Source organism: Pelophylax lessonae, assembly GCF_965119305.1.
Source record: "Pelophylax lessonae genome assembly, chromosome: 6".
Classification (NCBI taxonomy): domain Eukaryota; kingdom Metazoa; phylum Chordata; class Amphibia; order Anura; family Ranidae; genus Pelophylax; species Pelophylax lessonae.
Window position 1 is genome coordinate 82355225 of NC_138773.1, and position 22677 is coordinate 82377901.

Here is a 22677-nt window from a genome sequence, read left to right on the forward strand (position 1 = left end):
GAATCTATAACTATCTTAACAGCTAATAAAATGTATTTCTGTGATTCCAGTCCTGAGATTTACACAGCACTGACAGACAGGACAGAGCTAGATTGGTGACCTATTGTTTCTCTACTGTGGTTAAAATAGTACTTCTAGGTCACCTCCCTGCCCACAGCCTGTGACTGGACAATAAGGGAGCATGGGCAGCCCTATGAGCTCCTACTCCTGCTCCCTTTTCCTATCAGCTTGTTCTCTGAAATCCATTTGCAAGTTGCCCAACTTATTGGCTCCCAGTACTGCCCCTTTCTCCCAGTCTATTGTGCAAGGGGTAACAAGAGGGTGATACCAAGCCAGATTCAGATCCCTATACCAACACCAACCATTTTTAAAAATACATTGAATTAATTCAGGTTTAATAGCAAAAATTATGAGATTTTGTAAAAAAATGTGGTGACATCCTTTTCCATTTTATTAATTTTCAGCTTCAACCTTTCGAGAGGGAAAATGTCTTTGTACAGCCTCTGTTATGCTACTGGAGAAATTATGGAACTTATCGAATATCAAGCAAAGTATTCTGCTCCTCTTAATTATGTAAACTTTGTGCTAGCTCTGGTGACCTGCATTGTAGGACTGATTGGCAATGGCATCGTCATTTTTTTCAACATATTTGTAAAGAAGAAACATAAATCTAAAATCTGGTTCTTGAACCTGGCCATCACCGATTTTGTCTCTCTCCTCGTTTTGCCTCTTCATGCTTCTGCTGTATTACAGGGCCATTGGCCCTATGGAAAGCACATCTGTAAGCTGTTTCTTTTTGTTATTTGTGTTAACATGTATGCTAGCATTCTTACTCTCATAGCCCTGAATCTTAGTCGGGTTCTATCTGTGGCAAAGCCAATGTTTCATCGGAAGTTTATCTCACAGCATATTTCACGATGGACTTGCATAGCGATATGGACAATAACCATATTTTCCAGCCTTCCAGTGTTGGTTTTTAGTGGGGAGTTTAAAATTGGAGAGGATAGCTTCTGCAGTTTAAATTGTGCTGAAGATCATGGCGATGGGACATTTGACCCTAAATATAATTTAACTGAACCTCTAATTTTAGAAAAGAAGGTTAAACTAGATGTTTACAACAAGTTCCAATATTTTTTCAAGACATGTTCACATGAAGAATGCTGTGGTGATGACCACACGCTCAATACATGGAATAACATAATATTTTCAATACAATGTTTTTTTATTCCTCTCTTGGTGTTTGGCTATTTCATTCCATTCTGTGTAATACTATTTTCCAATATAACTATAGTAATACAGGCCAGAAAATCCCAAGCTGTGAACACTCATAGGCTCTACCAAATAGTCATCACCATCATTATAGTGTACTTTGTCACTTGGACACCGCTCATTCTAGGTGAAGTCATTCTTTTAACCGCTGTGAGACATATGAATTTAATAGCCATGTTTAAAGTCATGACTTTCATGCCACTCCTTTGTACCATTGCCTATACCAGCTGCTCCTTGAACCCCATAATGTACGTGCTAGTTGGCCGACAAGCAAGGGCTGGTCTTGCTGATTTCTTAAGTGGCATAAGCATAAGAAGCAACTAAAAGGTATCTTCCAGGCTAACTAAAATGAACATTCTAGATGGTAAAACCATCCATTGTTTAAATGAGACTCCATGTAACATGAGCAACAGCTGGACTAAAAGATTTTAGTGCCAGAGACTATGAGAAATATAAGAACATTTTGGTTGGTTCAACCAACTTCCATTTTCCTAAAGCTGAATTCCAGGCGCAAAACAAAAACTTGAATCTATATTTATCAATAGGCTTTGCAGTAATAAATCTAATTTGTGTGTTTCAAATGCCCTTACAATTCCATCTATTACACTGTAATAGTACCAGTGCTATCTTTGCTGTGCTGTACATAGTCTGGGCAAAGAACAGAACTTTTGATGAGATCCAGCTGGTCCACCCAGTACAGGCTTTCTGCAGAAATCTACAAGGAACAGATACCCGTCAAGCCAATTCAAGATACAACATGGCTGTCCTGCACCAGGAAAGAAAAAGAGCACCAGTGACCGATCTTTACTACAGGAATCTGCAGAATGCAATGTGCAGCAGCTGATGCAAGGTCGATCATGGAAAAAAGACACAAAGGACACTAATATCACAGATTACAGCTTTCAAATCAAATATCACTTTGTAGCATAAAACATGGAAAATGGGTTTTGGCTTAAACATTCTTTAGCTTAATTTGAAGTTGATCTAAATAAAACTGCTCTTATTTACTCTCTTGAGTGCTGTTCTTATATCTCATTGTTGTCTCAATGACTAATTATCAACGATAAAGAGTCCCAATCACCATAAGATGATATGTGCGTTTAACATATTTATTTTATGCACATTATTTACCTTTCAAAGCATCCCTTGTATAGACATACAAAACTCTGAGACTGCTGCTGGGTGCTGCCATCTTGGATGTGATGTCAGCTGCCCCAGCAGACTCAGAGCTGTCACTCAAGTGACAATCTATAGAAATGTTTATCAACCGGGGTGCCACTGCATCCTGGGGTACCCCAAAGAGTGCCCAGGGGTGCCGCAGCAAAATTACATAAATCCCTGTACAGTCTAAAGTGTTATTCTGTTATTCTGTTAACTCCTTGTACAGAGGAGAGAGAGCGAGCACAGCCCACACATCCTCCCGGCTCTTTCCTCCTCTCTGCTCCTGTCACTACTGTCAGCAACCTAGAATGCTGCATGGGCTGCCTGCCTGCATCCTACCAACCGATGACCTTATCAGTTACTAAGGACGGGTCACACAGCTTTTTGGGTTGCCGACAGAAGTAGTGACAAGAAGAGAGAGCCAGGAGGGGTGAGCTGCGATTAACAGATCAGTCTGTATTCTCAGATCCGACTGTACAGAGCTTGATTACCTCCCCTTTTCTCCCCTTATCTCTTATCCCCCTCCTCTCCTCTCTGCTCATGTCCTGACAGCAAAAATAGTGGGTGAGGTGGTATTCAAAACCCTATAAAGTCTGATTTGAGAGTTCTGTGTCATCTCCTGTATACAGACAGAAGGGATAGGAGCTGGAGAAGAAGCCCGCAACCACAGTACCATGCATTTTGATGGAATGCAATCTAAAAAATCATGGCAGCACATTTTTTGCATGTTTCAAAGGCATAGAGGAGCCTATTAAAAAAATTCAAGGTGCGTTCAAAGCCCTTACACTCCAACGCACCTACTGGTGTGAACTGGGATTGTGCACTATTCTAAATAGTGCCTTGCCCGAAAAACACTGCTCTTTAGTATTCAGTACTAAATAATAATAAGCAGTGCTAAACCAATCCTTCCACAGTCTATAGGTACACCATAGTGTATTTACAATATTCATGGAGCTGCAAACAAATTCACCAACCGCGAATAACACCTTCACCAGGGGGTACATACAGCAGCTTAACAGAAATGCAGACTTCAAGTTTATAGAGGGTCAAATAGCACTTCACATTTAATGTTACAAGAAATAGTAGATGGTCTCTCTGCACTAAGGAAGGGATCATACAACCACACTATTATCTTCTCCAGATATTCTGCTCCTTTTTATTACCACTTTCATTGTAACCTCAAAAAACTCCAGTGCAATTTCAATCAATCAACCAGAATCCAGGCAAAAACCCAACAACCAGAGGACAATGAGGTCCTCTTTATGTCAAATGTCAAATGGATGTTCAGGTGCCTTAAATTAGAACATCCGTGAAGCAGGATTTAGCACTGCTTATCTTTTTTTGCGCTATTTTATATGAATGTGTATGGCATTCTTTAAGCATGCTGCTCAAAATGATTAGGTTAGAGGAAAATGTAGGTTTATTATGTTAGTTGAGGAGTCGAACACCATGGACAGTAATTAGACACTCCCAGAAGAGTAGCGGGCTATGCTGTGTGAGGAGGGAGGGGCTGTGCTAAGCAATTGACTCTTCTTAGACTAGTCAAATTTTCTATTATGTTCAAAGACATTGCAAGTGATTAAAAATTCATTTTATGAAAAGAAAAATACCGCAAGTAAAAATGTAAGTTAAGCAAAGGCAGCTTCCACTACGTTCTTTGTACAGAGTTCATTTAAAGGGGACTTCTTCTCTCTTAACCACTTTAAGACCGGACAATTGCACGGTTGTGCGGCGCTGTACCCAATATAAATTGACATGGTTCAGTTCAGTTTTGGGCACTAGCTCTCAAAAAGGATATCGGTGAACTGGAGAAAGTGCAGAGAAGGGCCACCAAACTGATAAGAGGCATGGAGGAGCTCAGCTATGAGGAGAGATTAGAGGAACTGAATTTATTCTCTCTTGAGAAGAGGAGATTGAGGGGGGATATGATCAACATGTATAAATACATAAGCGGTCCATATAGTGAACTTGGTGTTGAGTTATTTACTTTAAGGTCAACACAGAGGACAAGGGGACACTCTTTAGGTCCAGAGGAAAACAGATTTAGTCTCCAAATGCGGAAAGGTTTCTTCACCATAAGAGCTGTGACAATGTGAAACAGACTCCCCCCAGAGGTGGTTCTCGCTAGCTCACTAGATTGCTTTAAAAAAGGGCCTGGATTCTTCCTAGGTGTACATAATATAAATGGGTACTAATATTTATAGGTAAAGTTGATCCAGGGAATATCCGATTGCCTCTCGGGGGATCAGGAAGGAATTTTTTTCCCTGCTGTAGCTAATTGTATCATGCTTTGGTGGGGGTTTTTCGCCTTCCTCTGGATCAACTGCGGGTATAGGATTGTGTATATGGGATTGTATGGTTGGGTTTTCTTTACTGTTTTTTGTTTTTTTATTGGTTGAGCCAGATGGACTTGTGTCTTTTTTCAACCTGACTAACTAGGTAACTACATTTGATATATTTACTGTAATATTAATTTATATTAAAACTAGGCTTTTTTGTGAGTTTCTTGGTCAATCTAATCCATCAGCATACTATATCCCACCCACATAGTGTTTAGCAATAGGAAGACATGGAGGAAAAGGGAGGGAAGGGAGTGTCATTTACTACTGTGTATAGACCCACATGTGTGCCTCTATAGTCATGTGGGCTGCACAGATATGAAAAAGGAGGAAATGAAAAGCTTGCTCTGTAGAAGACACCAGCTGGTCTACACAATCTCAGGCTGCATGGGGACACAGAGATGTTGGGAGGGACCACTGAAGGCAGGATCAACCAGGTATATTTCACTCTACACAAAACAAATGCTTTAGTGGCTTTGTGAGTATGCAAACTCTGTTAAATGGATGTAATGAGAGTTTTTGGTCTTGATTTAATGACACTTTAAGAAAAGTGAGTGTCAGGTCAGGTGATGTAATGGCACTTTTGTTGCTGAAGCCAAAGCAACATGTAAAAATCACATGGCGAGCCAGATCTCATACAGCACATGTGCGAGATCTAGAGAAGATATCATCGGTGGGCTGGCCTGAGATTCAGGAAAAAGGAACTGGCTACTGATATAGTGAGAAAGCAAAATGGCATAATGGGCTTCTGTGGTGCTGAGGGGCAAAGATAAGGAATCCACTAAAACATAAAAGTGAGGGATGAAGGAATTAACTGCTAGCCTTCATGAAAGGTACCAAAGTTCCTGATACTCTCTGATGAGATTTTTACCTATACTTCAATCCTGCCTATGATAATTTGTAGAATTCAGTTGTGCTGCTGGTGGCTCTAGCGATCTCCCAGGCCAGTCATGACTCCTCCAATCTTTGTTTGTCTGTTTTCTTTGTTCTCCTCCTATTGCTGCATTCAAGGAACTGGTTTCTTCTACACTTAGTGCTATTAGGAAACTGACATGACCAATTGTGATGTTATAGCTTGTGCCCTGTTTGTTAAATATCCCTCACATTTCATGATGTGCTGGAGTATTAATGCTTTATATGAATCACATTGTGGATTTACATTTATGTATCAAAGTGCCTTCTTTTTGTATGTCTGGTTGACTTTCAATGGACATGTCTGTATTGACAGAACACACTTTTTTTTAGTAGAGAATAGAAATGACGAGGGGGAAGCGGGGGGCCACCTTGCGTTGGTTTGTTTGGAATTTGGGTTTACACTGGAAACTGTATGTGATGGTCACCTTGTAAGTGCATATCATTGATATAATTTAGTTAAAGATTTGGTATGCACCTTTTTTTTGTCACCAAGTTCATAGGCATGCTCATATTATGCCAATAAACATCTCTTGTACACAGAATACATTACAGAGGTCTTAGGTCTGGATAATGGTTGCAACTTCCCTCCACTTCCCCATACCCTTTTTCCCTGCATGTCTGGATCTACTATATTTATTTTACCTTGTAGGAAAAAAAAAGTAAAGGACTGGAATGCTGGCACACTTATTACTTACCTAAGTACCTTATCTGGTATACATTGTCTTTTTTTTTTGTCAAATACATTGACTAGAGTTAAAAAGGTTCTAAAGGCTGGTCATTTTTTACCTTAATGTATTTCCTGCATTAAGGTTAAAAATGTCCCAGTAGCAGTATGCCCCCTTTACAATACTTACCTGAGTCCTCACTAATTCCAACTCTGTGTCCATCTGAAGCTGCTCACACCTTTTTCTCTGTATTCACAAGACAGAGAGGCAGCAGTGGGAGCCATTGGCTTTTGCTGCTGTCAATCAAATTCTGTGAGCAGAGAGCAAGGGGCCGCACTGAGTTGTGCTTTGTGTGTCAATGGACGCACACCGCCTGGCTCGGGAGTGAGCCTGCACGTCTGCCCCTATAGGAGCTATGTTGGCAGACACATAAGAGGAGGGGCCAAGAATACCGGCAGAGGACCCCAGAAGAGGATGTTCAGGATGCTCTGTGCAAGTCTGTTGGACAGATCAGGTAATTATAACATGTTTTCTATTTTAAAGAAAAGAAAAAAACCTTTATAACGGCTTTAACGTGACCAATGTAATAATATATAACATACATTAGTCATATTAACTCTTGTCAATGTATTTGACAATAAATAGACAATGTATACTGCATAAGGTTTTTAGATGAGTAATCAGTTAGATGAGTAATAAGTAATCAGAGGGTCAGCATTCTAGTGCTTTCCTTTTTTGCACAAGGGTAAAACAAATATAGTAGGTCTAGACAAGCAGGGAAAAAGGGTATGGGGAAGCGGGGTAGGAATACCTAGAGGAGGTCAAGGGAGGATAGGAAGGGAGTAGAAGCATATAGGGGGGCACGGGGATAGGCTGGGGCCGAAGGGTAGAAATATCAAGGGGATAGGTACTGAGGTCATCCCCTCTAGTCTCGCCTACACTTTCTTTTGCTTCTATTATGTTGTAGTGAATCCAGAGCTATCTTACCTACTAAACAATTTTTCTTTCTGTCATTCCAGCCCTGAGATCTACATAGTACTGTAGTACCCAGCCAGGTTGGACACCTAATGTTTTTCTGCTGTAGTTAGAATACAAAATCTAGGTCACCTCCCTGCCAACAGCCTGTGACTGGACAGAAAGGGAGACTGATAAGTTTATACTCCTGTTTTCTTTTCCTATCAGCTGTTACTTTGAAAGCCGTTCGCATTTAGGACAACCGATTGGCTCTTTGTACTAACGCTTTCTCCCAGTCAATTGTACAAAGGATAAAGAGACAGTGATAACAGGCAAGATTCAGATCCTTTCACTTAATGTATATAGTACGTGGAATGACTTCAGTTTTAATAGCAATAATTATGAGAATTTGTATAACCTGTGTTGACGACCTTATCCATTTTATTAATTTTCAGCTTCAACCTTTCAAGAGGGAAAATGTCTTTGTACAGCTTCTGTTATTCCACTGGAGAAATGATGGAACTTATGGCATATCAAGCAAAGTATTCTGCTCCTCTTAGTTATGTAAACTTTGTTCTAGCTCTGGTGACCTGCATCATAGGATTGATTGGCAATGCCATCGTCATTTTTTTCAACATATTTGTGATGAAGAAATATAAATCTAAAATCTGGTTCTTGAACCTGGCTATCACTGATTTTTTCTCCCTCCTCTTATTGCCTCTCTACATCTTTGCTATATTACACGGTCACTGGTCCTACGGAAAACACATCTGTAAGATGTTTCTCTTTGTTATCTGTGTCAACATGTATGCTAGCATTTTCATTCTGACAGCCTTAAATCTCAGTCGGGTTCTGTCTGTGGCAAAGCCAATGTTTCATCGTATGTTTATCTCGCAACGTGTTTCACGATGGACCTGTATAACAATATGGATGATAACCATATTTACCAGTCTCCCAGTGTTGATTTTTAGTGGGGAGTTTAAAATTGGAGAATATAGTTATTGCACTTTAAATCATGCTAAAGACAATGATGATTGGGCATTCGACCCTTCATATAATTTAACTGATCCTCTAAGCTTAGAAAAGAAGATTTACCTAGATGTGTACAAAACGTTCCACAAATTTATCAAGGAATGTTCACCTGAAGAATGCTGTGGTGATGAGAACACGCTCACTACTTGGAATAATATATGGTTTTCAATACAAAGTTTTACAGTTCCTTTCTTGGTGATTGGTTATTTCATTCCATTCTGTGTTATTATATTTTCCAATATAACCATAGCTTTACAGGCCCGGAAATCCCAAACTGTGAACACCCATAAGCTCTACCAAATAGTAATTTCAATTATTATAATGTACTTTGTCACATGGACACCACTCATTCTAGGTCAAATCATTTTTTTAACTGCTGCTAGAAATATGAATTTAATAGTCACATTTAAAGTAATTACCTTCATGCCCTTCCTCTCTACCATTGCCTATACCAGCTTCTCCTTGAACCCTATTTTGTATGTGCTAGTTGGCGGACAGGCAAGGGCCAGACTTGCCGATTTCTTAAAGCGGAACTGAAGGATCAATACTCACCTGTATTGATATAATGTATATGCTGGTTGGCCAACAGGCAAGATTTCTTCAGTAGTATAAGCATAAGAAACAGATAAAAATTTGTTTTTAGAGGGCAAGCCCAACCAAAATAAAAATGTCAGTTCTTAGAAGGCAGAATCCTCCATTGTTTGGATGAGACCCCTTGTAACATGAGCAGCAGGTAAACTATAGACAGACAAATATAAGACATTTTTGGTTGGTTCAACCCACATACAGTATCTCACAAAAGTGAGTATACCTCTCACAATTTTGTAAATATTTTATTATATCTTTTCATGTGACAACACTGAAGAAATGACACTTTGCTACAATGTAAAGTAGTGAGTGTACAGCTTGTATAACTATGTAAATTTGCTGTCCCCTCAAAATAACTCAACACCCAGTCATTTTTTATCTAAACTGCTGGCAACAAAAGTGAGTACACCCCTAAGTAAAAAAGGTCCAAATTGGGCCCAAAGTGTCAATATTTTGTGTGGCCACCATTATTTTCCAGCACTGCCTTAACCCTCTTGAGCAAAGAGTTTACCAGAGCTTCACATGTTGCCACTGGAGTCCTCTTCCACTCCTCCATAACGAAATCACGGAGCTGGTGGATGTTAGAGACCTTGCACTCCTTCACCTTCCGCTTGAGGATGGCCCACAGATGCTCAATAGGGTTTAGGTCTAGAGACATGCCTGGCCAGTCCATCATCTTTACCCTCAGCTTCTTTAGCAAGGCAGTGGTCATCTTGGAGATGTGTTTGGGGTCGTTATCATGTTGGAGTACTGCCCTGCGGCCCAATTTCCGAAGGAAGGGAATCATGCTCTACCTCAGTATGTCACAGTACATGTTGGCATTCATGGTTTCCCCAGTGGCGGCAGCACTCATGCAGTCCAAGACCATGACACTCCCACCACCATGCTTGACTGTAGGCAAGACACACTTGTCTTTGTACTCCTCACCTGGTAGCCGCCACACACGCTTGACACCATCTGAACCAAATAACTTTATCTTGGTCTCATCAGACCCCAGGACATGGTTCCAGTAATCCATGTCCTTAGTCTGCTTGTCTTCAGCAAACTGTTTGCGGGCTTTCTTGTGCATCATCTTTAGAAGAGGCTTCCTTCTGAGACGACAGCAATGCAGACCAATTTTATGCAGTGTGCAGTGTATTATCTGAGCACTGACAGGCTGACCCCTCACCCCTTCAACCTCTGCAGCAATGCTGGCAGCACTCATAGGTCTATTTCCCAAAGACAACATTAGGATATGACTGTAATGTTCTGGTACCTCTGGTACCCTTGTCTCCATATTTTTCCTTTCCTAATTACGTCCCATCTTGTGTAACAAGGGACGCATATACCTTTAAGACCGGATGACATCATTGCCGAGCGCCGCTATGAGCGGCTATTTCAATCGCCGGTTTGCTCTCACTCATCGCTCGTTCAAACCGCATGTTCACCGCACCTACTCCTGTGAAGTCGGAGCTGCTGACATTCTCCCTTGCTGAACTGAAGCCGGAAACCTCGCTGGTGATCCGTATCTCGCTACGGGATCACCCCTCTCCAATGGACACTGTTACTCCTAAACCTATCTAAGTGATAAGTACCCCGCAGGGGATTCTTACTAAGCAATCTCCTACTGTCATCTACTGCAATTACCAAGACTATCTGTATCTATCTATTCACTATCATCTGCATAGACTGTTAGCTCTTGGGACTACCTTCAACTATCCTTGCACTAGGTTACTCTGTCTAAGTATACTCCATCTGTGTCCTCTTACCATCTGCACTATACTTGACATCAGAACCTATCTGCTTTACCATCACCTGCAACTCTCCTAATACTACTTCTAGTGCTCACCATACAATAGCCTGTCTCTCATCTATATATCCTCATATATTCTATCCCTCCATTAACATCTATTAATATATATATGGTATATAACAGGCTGTACACGGTGATGAAGTCCTGAGAGTTGGATATGTTTGTTCAACAGATTCTCTACAAGGCTACAGAGTGTAATAATTCTGCAGCTGTAAATCCATCCACTAACAAAAATGCATGAACGTTACAATGACGCTGAGCACGTGTACTCAACTTTTTTGGTCGACCATGGCGAGGCCTGTTTTGAGTGGAACCTGTCCTGCTAAACCGCTATATGGTCTTGGACACTGTGCTGCAGCTCAGTTTCAGGGTCTTGGCAATCTTCCTATAGTCTAGGCCATCTTTATGTAGAGCAACAGTTCCTACTTTCAGATCCTCAGAGAGTTCTTTGCCATGAGATGCCATGTTGAACTTCCAGAGACCAGTATGAGAGAGTGAGAGTGATAACACCAAATTTAACACACCTGCTCCCCATTCACACCTGAGACCTTGTAACACTAACGAGTCACATGCCACTGGGTTGGGAAAATGGCTAATTGGACCCAATTTGGACATTGTCACTTAGGGGTGTACTCACTTTTGTTGACAGTGTTTTAAACAATAATGGCTGTGTGTTGAGTTATTTTGAGGGGACAGAAAATTTACACTGCTATACAAGCTGTACGCTCACTAATTTACATTGTAGCAAAGTGTCATTTCTTCAGTGTTGTCGCATGAAAAGATATAATAAAACATTTACAAAAATGTAAGGGGTATACTCACTTTTGTGAGATACTGTACATTTGTTTAAAGCTGAATTTTAGGCACAAAACATACATTTAGTGTGAGGATATTATTTCACATTGTATGTACCCAATGCCCTAAGAAACCTAAATATTACATTATAAAAGTAGCAATGATATCTTCAATGTTCTGTACATAGTCTGTGCAGAGAGCAGAGCTTTTGATGAGATCCACCATGTCTATCCATTAAACACTGCTTGCAGAAAACAAAAGGGGCAGATAATGGTCAAGCCAAGTCAAGATCCAAGTCAGCCAACCTAAAAAAGAAGAGAGAGAGAGCACCAGTGACCAATCATTATTACCAGAAACTCCAGGATGCAATGTGCAGGAGTTGTTTCATGCTCAATAATGGAAAAAAATACACAAAGGACTCCATTAGCCCAGATTACAGCTTTCAAATTAAATATCGCTTTGTACTTTATAAGATGGAAAAAAAATGTTTTGGTTTAGACCTTCTTTAGCATAACTGAATGTGAAAGTGATCTAAATAAAACTGTTCTTCTTTAGTGTCTTGAGTCCTGCTATTATATCCCATTGTTGTTTCAATTACTGATTATCAACTTTAAAGAGTCCCAATCGCCAGACATTGTAAGGCCTGGTACACACTACAGTTTTCTTCTCGTAAGGAGTCGGTTGGCTGCTGGTTTTCCACCATGCAAGTCTGAGAGAAGCCAGCCGAGTGGCTGGTTTCTGTCGGACAGCCCAACATACACTTGGGTAGAATGTCGCCCGTTATTTCTTGTACCGGCAAATGTCTCCCAACATTCTGCCTGTGTGTACAGGGCTTTAGTCTGGTTGAAAAAAAGACACTAGTCCGTCTAGTTCAACCAATAAACAGGGAAAAAAAATGATATGATCCTATACAGTATACACATGCCTATACCCACAGTTGATCCAGAGGAAAGCAAAGAAAGTCCAGCAAAGCATGATCCAATTTGCTCCAGCAGGGCAAAAAATTCCTTTGTGATCCCCCAAAAGGCAATCTGATAAATGTTAGTATCCAGTTACTGTATAATATGTATGTTTTCAAAGCAATCTACTGATCTGGACAGAACCAGCTTTTGAGGGAGTCTATTCTACATTTTCACAGCTCTTACTGTGAAGAAGCCTTTCCATATTTGGAGATTACCGTATTTATCGGCGTATAACACGCACCTAAATTTTAGGGGAGAAATTTCAGGAAAAAAGCTGAAATTTAAAATAAACAGCTTTGAACTCAGAACATTTTTTTTAATCAAATGTAGTCTCACCAGTGCCCACGAATGCAGCCTCATCAGCGCAGTGCCCACGAATGCAGCCTCTCCAGAGCAGTGCCCACGAATGCAGCCTCGCTAGTGCAGTGTCCTTAAATGCAGCCTCGCCAGTGCAGTGCCCATATATGCAGCATCGCCAGCGCAGTGCCCATAATTGCAGCCTCGCCAGCGCAGTGCCCATAATTGCAGCCTCGCCAGCGCAGTGCCCATACATGCAGCCTCATCAGCGCAGTGCCCATACATGCAGCCTCACCAGCACAGTGCCCATAATTGCAGCCTCGCCAGCGCAGTGCCCATAATTGCAGCCTCGCCAGCGCAGTGCCCATAATTGCAGCCTCGCCAGCGCCAGTGCCCTTAATTGCAGCCAGTGAAACTATCCGAATCACTTTTAAAAATGTCCAGGAAGCAGCGCTGAGAGGTAGAAGGGGGCGGGCGACGCCGAGGAGATGGAAGGACGCGCTGTCATCGTTAAGTCCCGGCGCCTATGATAGACGTCGGCATAGGAGGCGGGACTTCCGATGACAGCGCGTCCTTCCTTCTCCTCAGCGCCGCCCGTCCCCTTCTACCTGCTCCCTGGACTTTTTTTTTTTATATCGGCGTATAACACGCACTGTTACTTTTTCCTCCATTTTTAGGAGGAAAAAGTGCGTGTTATACGCCGATAAGTACGGTAAATCTCTTTTCCTCCAAACGTAAAGAGTGCCTCATTGTCCTCTGTAATGACCTTAACGTGAATAACTCAACAACAAGTTTACTATATGGACCACTTATGTATTTATGCATGTTGATCATATCCCCCCTTAATCTCCTCTTCTCAAGAGACAATATATGCCCTTCTCTGCAACCAAACAGACTATTCAACAACAATCTTCTAATAAGATTAAATGCGCATTTAAGATTTTTAATGCTAACTGTTTACCCGTAAAAGTCTTCCTTGTGTAGACATACAAAACCTCAAAGACTGCTGCTGGGTGTCGCCATCTTGTGATGTCATCTGCCCCAGCAAAGTCAGAGCTGTCACTCAGGTGACACTCTATAGTATTCAGTACATAGATTGATAAACAGTGATAAACCAGTCCTTCCTCAATCTATAGGTACACCATAGTGTATTTACAATCTTCACAGAGTCCGTCACAATTCCACCAACAGTGAATAACACCTTCACCAAGGGGTACATGAAGCAGTTTACCAGAAATGCAGACCTCTCGTTTATAGGAGGTCAAACAGCGCTTCACATTTCGAGTCACAGAAAATAGTAGATTCTCTCACTGCACTAAGGATCATACAATCTCACTTTACAGTATGTCCTCCAGCTCATCTGCTCTATATGTGTACCACTTTCAATACAACTTCAAAAAACTCCAATACACTCAAGCAGTCAAACAGAATCTGGTCAAAAACCCCACAAAGAGAAGATATGAGGTCCTGTTTATGCCAAATGGATGTTCAGATGCCATAAACTAGAACCCTCATAAAGCAGGTTTTAGCACTGCGTATCTTTTTATGTAATATTTTTGGTGAAAATGTATGACATTAATGCTCAACAGGGCTTTTTTTCTCGGAGAATAGGTGCAGGAACTCCCCCCTTCTGAGCCACCCCTTGTCTCCACCCACTACCCACCTCTGAGCACTGTCCCTTGGTTCCACCCCCTACCCACTTCCCACGCAGAACAAAATACCTCACCCAGCAACAAAAGATCCACACCAGCAACATTAGGCCCCCTCCAGTAGCAACAACGGCTCTTCCAGCAACTAGTATCAATAGATCAGCCAACAATAGACCTCTACTTCAACAGGAGATCCCTACCAACAACATAGGACCCCCCAGCAGTAAAAATAGACCCTCACACAATAACAAATCCCTACCAGTGACAATAGATCCCCAAGCAGCCAGCATCAAGAGACCCTCCAACACACCCCACACACATTGCTATTACATACATACAGTGCTGGAGGTGCCGGAACTGCGTTCCACCGCGTTCCTGCTGAAAAAAAGCCATGATACTCAATATTATTAAGTTCAAGGAAAGCTTGGGTTTATTACATTATTATACTCTGTATCAGGGTTTCCTAGCCATGGTTCAGTGGAACTCTAAGGCACCTCCAGAGGCTGCTATGGGGTTCCTTGAGCAATGAGCAGTTAAGTTCCCACTGACGCCACTGGTCTTTTTTTTAGCTATCTGTAAGAAGCTAATTCTTCCCAATGACCACAAGTGCAAGGAGCATTCTTCCCACTGACCATCATAATAATGTATCATGAATTGGAGCTCTAGTAACTTCTGGCAGGGGGTGCTCTGAGACAAAAAACGTATTTTGAAGGTTCCTCTGTGTTAAAAAGGTTTAGAAAGGCTGCTCTATACCATTCCCCTTCGCTCCTCCCCTGCCAGCTTCATAAAAGGTTATTTAGGGAGGTGGGGGCAAGGGTTGAAGATCTGGGCCACTACAAACAGTAACTATGCATTGCCAGAAGAGGAGTGGGCTATGCAGTGTAAGGAGGGAAAGGGCTGTGCTAAGAAATTGACTTCTTTCTGGAATAGTCACATTTTCTAGTTATTTCAAAGGCATATTGCGAGTGATTAATAAACATTTATGGAAAAGAAAAACGCTCTAAGTAGGACTTTAATACTTAATTTTTCTGTACTTTTACCTGATTTTTTAAAGCTGGTGACAAGATCTCTTTAAGTTTTCTCTAATGAAAGAAAACATGGTTTTTGTACCTGCCTGAAGCCCATCTTTAGAAAAATGGAGACTTTTGTGAAAGTGGTTAGCACTTACAGTCAGGGACATTTTGGAAAGCAAGAAGCTTTAACATATGATATTGTTCCTGGTTATCAGGTACAGCTGGCAGTAATGGCATGCGTAGTTTCTTGTTACAAAGAGGCCGATTCACTAAGAAAAATGCATGATTGCAACTGGTTGCTTAATTAATGTGCCAGTGCAAATCAGTTAGAGTGCACAAAAGAATGTCTGCAGCTGCAAATAAATAAATGTGCGCAACTGCGCCCATAAATTTTAATAAATATCTTACATCTGAAGAGATACTTTTTTCCAGGTTTATGGAGAGCTAGTATCATGTGACTGGACTGGGGGATCATGGGATTGGTGTTTGAAGTGACTGACAAATCTAAAGCCTACTAGATACTATTTGTTTTTTTTTTTTCATTCAACCCAGCAGAACTGGAAAAAAAAAACCTTACAGCTCCAGAGCCACTACTAACAATCTGATGTTAGTACAGCGATCTCCCCTGCTGTGCTACTGTGTTCTGACAGGGGGATACCCCTCCCCGCTAGAACACTCCGGTCAGCGCTGTCAGCACCAAATGGGGAGCAGATCAATACACCATTTTTGGTCATGCCCAAACGCCAGAAGCCGGCTGAACAGCAGTATAGTCGGTTTCTGTTGAACCCATGTGTACTAGGCTTAACTCTGTTCTTCTCTTTTAACTGCTTGCCACCAGACCACAGTACATTTACTGTGCCAGGGTGGCATGGGCATCCTGCTTCTTCAGGGCAAGGTTAGGGGCATGCAGCACGCTCCCTGAGGCATGCAGCTTATCACTACCATGATCACCGTGTCCAATGGACACAATGAATTGCAGATCCCAGAACCTGGACCCTTTTAGTGTGTCAACAAGCTGTTATGAATGAATTCCATTCATAACAGCTGTGATTCCTATAGTGATGCTGTGATTGGCTCACAGCAATCACATGGTACCTGGGATAATCACAGCACCCTGTACAATGTGATAACTGTGGGCCAATCACAGCACACAATAGTAAATCACAGCTATACTAAATGTAACCCATTCATGACAGTTCAAATCATTGCTGTTACAGTGATCATTGTACCAGCAATAAAAAAAATATATATAAATCCCTGATCACTACGGTGACACTGAACTACTCAGATGAAAGTATGTAAAAAAAGAATAGTAAATAAAGAAAAAAATGTTTACAAAATTAAATACTATTTTTTTGTCACCAGTCAGTATCCCTAATCACTACCACACCAGTCATATGATGATGAGGTACTGCACTAGTGACAGTATGTAAAAAAAAAAATTGTGAAAATAAAAATGATTTAATTTCTTAATTTTTCAGAAAATTGTGACAAAAAGTGACAAGTTCAAAAAACTCGCCGTGCCTCTTTCTAAATACCTCGGACTATCTACTTTCCAAAAAGGGGTCATTTGGGGGGTATTTCTTTGTACTGTCTTGGCATTTTAAGTCCCTCATGAATTTTGACAGGGTGTCTGTACATTAGGATTGATCCATTTTCAAATTTACTGTATATACCATAGTTTGTAGATGCTATAACTTCCACATAAACCAATTAATATACACATATGGGGACACGTACCAGAAAACATTTTGGCCTAAATTTATGAGGACATTTAACTTTATTGGATATGTTTTATAACAGAAAGTAGAAAATATTGTTTGTTGTTTTTTTTTTTTTCAGAAAGTTCGGTCTTTTTTTGTCTATATAGCAAAAAATAAAAAACCCAGTGGTGATCAAATGCCACCAAAAGAAAGCTCTATTTGTATGAAAAATACATTATATGAATTGCATTTACATAAAGTGTTGCATGGCCGCACAATTGCCAAATAAAGCAATGCTGAATAGCAAAAAATGCCCTGGTCATGAAGAGGGTAAAACCTTCCAGAGGTCAAGTGGTTAATGAAGTTTCTTTGAACCCTATTACAGCATTAACACCATTAACGTTTCTGAGCACACATACACTATATCACCAAAAGTATTGGGATGCATATGAACTTTAATGGCATCCCAGTCTTAATCTGTAGGCTTCAATGTTGAGTTGGCCCACACATTGCGGCTATAACAGCTTCCACTCTTCTGGGAAGGCTGTCCACAAGGTTGATGTTGGACAAGAAGGACTGTTCCGCAGTCTCCGCTCGAATTCCTCCGAACGGTGTTCTATCGGGTCAAGTTTCATCCACCCCCAAACTCGCTCATCCATGTCTTTATGGACCTTGCTTTGTGCACTGGTGTGCAGTCATGTTGGAACAGGAAGGGGCAATCCTTAAACTATTTGGGACAGTGATACCAAGCCAGATTCAGAGCCTTACACTTAATGTATACGTGGAATGACTTCAGTTTTGATAGCAATAATCACGAGAATTTGTATAACCTGTATTGACGACCTTATCCATTTTATTAATTTTCAGCTTCAACCTTTCAAGAGGGAAAATGTCTTTGTACAGCCTCTGTTATTCCACTGGAGAAATGATGGAACTTATGACATATCAAGCAAAGTATTCTGCTCCTCTTAGTTATGTAAACTTTGTGCTAGCCCTGGTGACCTGCGTCATAGGACTGATTGGCAATGCCATCGTCATTTTTTTCAACATATTTGTGATGAAGAAACATAACTCTAAAATCTGGTTCTTGAACCTGGCCATCACAGATTTTGTCTCCCTCCTCTTATTGCCTCTCTACATCTTTGCTATATTACACGGTCACTGGCCCTATGGAAAACACATCTGTAAGATGTTTCTCTTTGTTATCTGTGTCAACATGTACGCTAGCATTTTCATTCTCACAGCCTTAAATCTCAGTCAGGTTCTGTCTGTGGCAAAGCCAATGTTTCATCGTATGTTTATCTCACAACGTGTTTCACGATGGACCTGTATAACAATATGGATGATAACAATATTTACCAGTCTCCCAGTGTTGATTTTTAGTGGGGAGTTTAAAATTGGAGATGATAGTTATTGCACTTTAAATCATGCTAAAGACAATGATGATGGGACATTTGACCCTACATATAATTTAACTGATCCTCTAAGCTTAGAAAAGAAGATTTACCTAGATGTGTACAAAACGTTCCACAAATTTATCAAGGAATGTTCACCTGAAGAATGCTGTGGTGATGAGAACAAGCTCACTACTTGGAATAATATATGGTTTTCAATACAATGTTTTACTGTTCCTTTCTTGGTGATTGGTTATTTCATTCCATTCTGTGTTATTATATTTTCCAATATAACCATAGCGTTACAGGCCCGAAAATCCCAAACTGTGAACACCCATAAGCTCTACCAAATAGTAATTTCCATTATTATAATGTACTTTGTCACATGGACACCGCTCATTCTAGGTCAAATCATTTTTTTAACTGCTGTTAGAAATATGAATTTAATAGTCACGTTTAAAGTCATTACCTTCATGCCCTTCCTCTCTACCATTGCCTATACCAGCTGCTCCTTGAACCCCATTTTGTATGTGCTAGTTGGCGGACAGGCAAGGGCCAGACTTGCCGATTTCTTAAAGTGGAACTGAAGGATCAATACTCACCTGTACAATTGTCCCCCGTCGCACAGGAGGCCATCATCCCTCATAATGTATATGCTGTTTGGCCAACCAGGAAAGATCAGCCGTGCAGATTTCTTCAGTAGTATAAGCATAAGAAACAGATAAAAATTTGTTTTTAGACGGCAAGCCTAACCAAAATAAAAATGTCAGTTCTTAGAAGGCAGAATCCTCCATTGTTTGGATGAGACCCCTTGTAACATGAGCAGCAGGTAGATGGACATATCTTTTTTCCAGAGACTATAGACAGTGAGATATAAGACATTTTTGGTTGGTTCAATCCACATACATTTGTTTAAAGCTGAATTTTAGGCACAAAACGTACGTTTAGTGTGAGGATATTATTTCACATTGTATGTACCCAATGCCCTAACAAACCTAGATATTACATTGTAAAAGTAGCAGTGATATCTTCAATGTTCTGTGCATAGTCTGTGCAAAGGACAGAGCTTTTGATGAGATCCATAATGTCCATCCATTAAAGGCAGCTTGCAGAAAACAAAAGGGGCAGATAATGGTCAAGCCAAGTCAAGATCCAAGTCAGCCAACCTACAAAAGAAGAGAGAGAGAGAACCAGTGACCAATTATTTTTACAAGAAACTCCAGGATGCAATGTGCAGGAGTTGTTTCATGCTCAATAATGAAAAAAAAATACGCAAAGGACACCATTAGCCCAGATTACAGCTTTCAAATTAAATATCGCGTTGTACTTTATAAGATGGGAAAAAAAAGTTTTGGTTTAGACCTTCTTTAGCATAACTGAATGTAAACTAAATAAAACTGTTCTTCTTTACTGTCTTGAGTCCTGCTATTTTATCTCATTGTTGTTTCAATTACCGATTATCAACTTTAAAGGGAAACTCCAGTCAAAAATTAAATTTTTCCTATTAATAGTATGTTAAATATCTTTATCTTTGGTATTAGTCATTTTCTGCCTAGATGCTTGTGTAGTTTAGAAAGTCTTATCTAAGCTGGACAAACAGCTTCTTCCTGTTCTTCAGCGACAACATTATTTCCTGTTATATGAATTTCGCTAAGCTGTATTTCACTTCCTGAAAAGGTTATTGCTCTTTTTTAGACAGGCATGCTTAGACCTGCCCAGCAGAACCTCCATCCCGCCTACCCTTCACCATGATCTCCTCCTGTCTTCATTGCCTTGTTTAGGCCAGCAGCTTCTCCTGAGAGAGACATTGCTGTTACAGTGATCATTGTAACATCAATCAAAAAAATATATATAAATCCCTGATCACTACGGTGACACTGAACTACTCTGATGAAAGCAAAAAAAAAAAAAAGAATATCAAATAAATAAACAAATATTTAAAAAATTAAATACATGTTTTTTTGTTACCAGTCAGTATCCCTGATCACTGCCACACCAGTCAAATGATGATGCGGTACTGCACTAGTCACAGTATGTAAAAAAAAATTGTGAAAATAAAAATGATTTAATTTCCTAATTTTCCAGAAAATTGTGACAAAAAATGACAATTTCAAAAAACTCGCCATGCCTCTTTCTAAATACCTCAGACTATCTACTTTCCAAAAAGGGGTCATTTGGGAGGTACGTATTTGTACTGTCTTGGCATTTCAAGGGCCTCAAGAATTTAGACAGAGTGTCTGTACATTAGGATTGATCAATTTTCAAATATACTGTATATACCATAGTTTGTAGATGCTATAACTTCCACATAAACCAATTAATATACACGTATGGGGACACGTACCAGAAAACATTTTGGCATAAATTTATGAGGACATTTAATTTTATTGGATATGTTTTATAACAGAAAGTAGAAAATATTGTTTGTTGTTTTTATTTATTTTTTTTTCAAAATGTTCGGCCTTTTTTGTTTATATAGCAAAAAATAAAATAAAACCCAGTGGTGATCAAATACCACCAAAAGAAAGCTCTATTTGTATGGACCCAACCGATCTTAACAACTTACGCCCTATTTCCTTGCTCCCCTTTTTATCCAAACTCCTTGAACGTGTGGTCTACAACCGACTGTGTTACCACCTTGCCGAAAATAGCCTCCTTGATCCCCTTCAGTCTGGATTTTGGCCTCAACACTCCACTGAAACTGCTCTCCTAAAACTGACAAACGATCTACTAATGGCCAAAACCAATGGACACTATTCTGTATTCCTACTCCTGGACCTTTCTGCTGTCTTTGATACGGTTGACCATGCCCTCCTCCTCAAAAAACTCCATGCCTTTGGTCTCCGTGATTGTACTCTTCACTGGTTATCTTCCTACTTATCCAACCGTGCCTTTAGCGTTACTTACAATTCTATTTCCTCCTCTCCTCTTCCCTTCTCTGTTGGGGTCCGCCAAGGCTCTGTTCTTGGACCCCTCCTATTTTCAATCTACACCTCCTCTCTGGGTCAGCTGATAGCGTCCCACGGCTTCCAATACCTCTCCCTCAGTCTCCTCACGTATCACTAATTTACTATCAAAAATATCGGTCTGGATGTCACACCACTTCCTCAAACTCAATCCATCCAAAACTGAGCTTATAATTTTTCCTCCACCATGTCTCCCTTCCCCTGATCTCTCTGTCAATATCGATGGCATTACCATCAGCCCATCCCCGCATACCAAGGTCCTAGGTGTTGTCCTGGACTCTGAACTCTCCTTCAAGCCCCACATCCAATCTCTGTCCAAATCATGCCGCCTCAACCTCCGCAACATCTCCAAAATATGCTCCTTTCTAACCAAAGACACAACAAAGCTCCTAGTTCACTCCCTGGTCATCTCGCGCCTCGACTACTGCACAGGCTATCTCCCCTTCAATCCATCATGAATGCTACCGCCATACTCATCCACCTTACCAATCGCTCAGTGTCCGCTGCTCCTCTCTGTCAAGCCCTCCACTGGCTTCCGCTCACCCAACAAATTTAATTCAAAATACTAACAACATCTTACAAAGCCATCCACAGCTGAGCCCCCAGCTACATCGCTAGCCTAGTCTCAAAATACCAACCTAATCACTCTCTTCGTTCCTCTCAAAACCTCCTATTCTCTAGCTCCCTCGTCACCTCCTCCCATGCTTGCCTCCAGGACTTTACCAGAGCCTCTCCAATCCTATGGAACTCCTTAGCCTTATCTGTCCGATTATCTCCTACTCTATTAGCTTTTAGGCGATCTCTGAAAACCCTCCTCTTCAGAGAAGCCTATCCTACCCACACCTAACAACTATACCTCCATTTTCTCCATCAGCCCATCCCCCGCGGTTATTGCCTCTTGTTTCACTCGACCCTTCCATTCTAGATTGTAAGCTCTAACGAGCAGGGCCCTCTAATTCCTCCTGTATTGAATTGTATTGTAACTGTATCGTCTTCCCTCACATTGTAAAGCACTGCGGAAAATTGTGGGCGCTATATAAATCCTGTATAATAATAATGAAAAAAAATGATATGAATTGCATTTACACACAATGTTGCATGACTGCACAATTGCCAGTTAAAGCAGTGCTAAATAGCAAAAAATGCCCTGGTCATGAAGAGGGTAAAACCTTCCGGAGGTCAA

General features: G+C 40.7%; 3 protein-coding genes across 3 annotated transcripts; all 3 read left to right on the plus strand.

The window, feature by feature from the left end:
- Window positions 1-486: 486 nt before the first annotated feature.
- LOC309558618 (chemerin-like receptor 1) lies at window positions 487-1593 on the plus strand (the record flags this gene model as incomplete). Its single annotated transcript, XM_082261685.1, has 1 exon — window positions 487-1593. The coding sequence occupies one exon, from the start codon at window positions 487-489 to the stop codon at window positions 1591-1593; it is 1107 nt and encodes a 368-aa protein (XP_082117811.1).
- Window positions 1594-7780: 6187 nt separating this feature from the next.
- LOC309558619 (chemerin-like receptor 1) lies at window positions 7781-8872 on the plus strand (the record flags this gene model as incomplete). The annotated part of the gene is made up of 1 exon (XM_082261686.1): window positions 7781-8872. The coding sequence occupies one exon, from the start codon at window positions 7781-7783 to the stop codon at window positions 8870-8872; it is 1092 nt and encodes a 363-aa protein (XP_082117812.1).
- Window positions 8873-18023: 9151 nt separating this feature from the next.
- Window positions 18024-19115, plus strand: LOC309558620 (chemerin-like receptor 1; the record flags this gene model as incomplete). The annotated part of the gene is made up of 1 exon (XM_082261687.1): window positions 18024-19115. The coding sequence occupies one exon, from the start codon at window positions 18024-18026 to the stop codon at window positions 19113-19115; it is 1092 nt and encodes a 363-aa protein (XP_082117813.1).
- Window positions 19116-22677: the final 3562 nt, after the last annotated feature.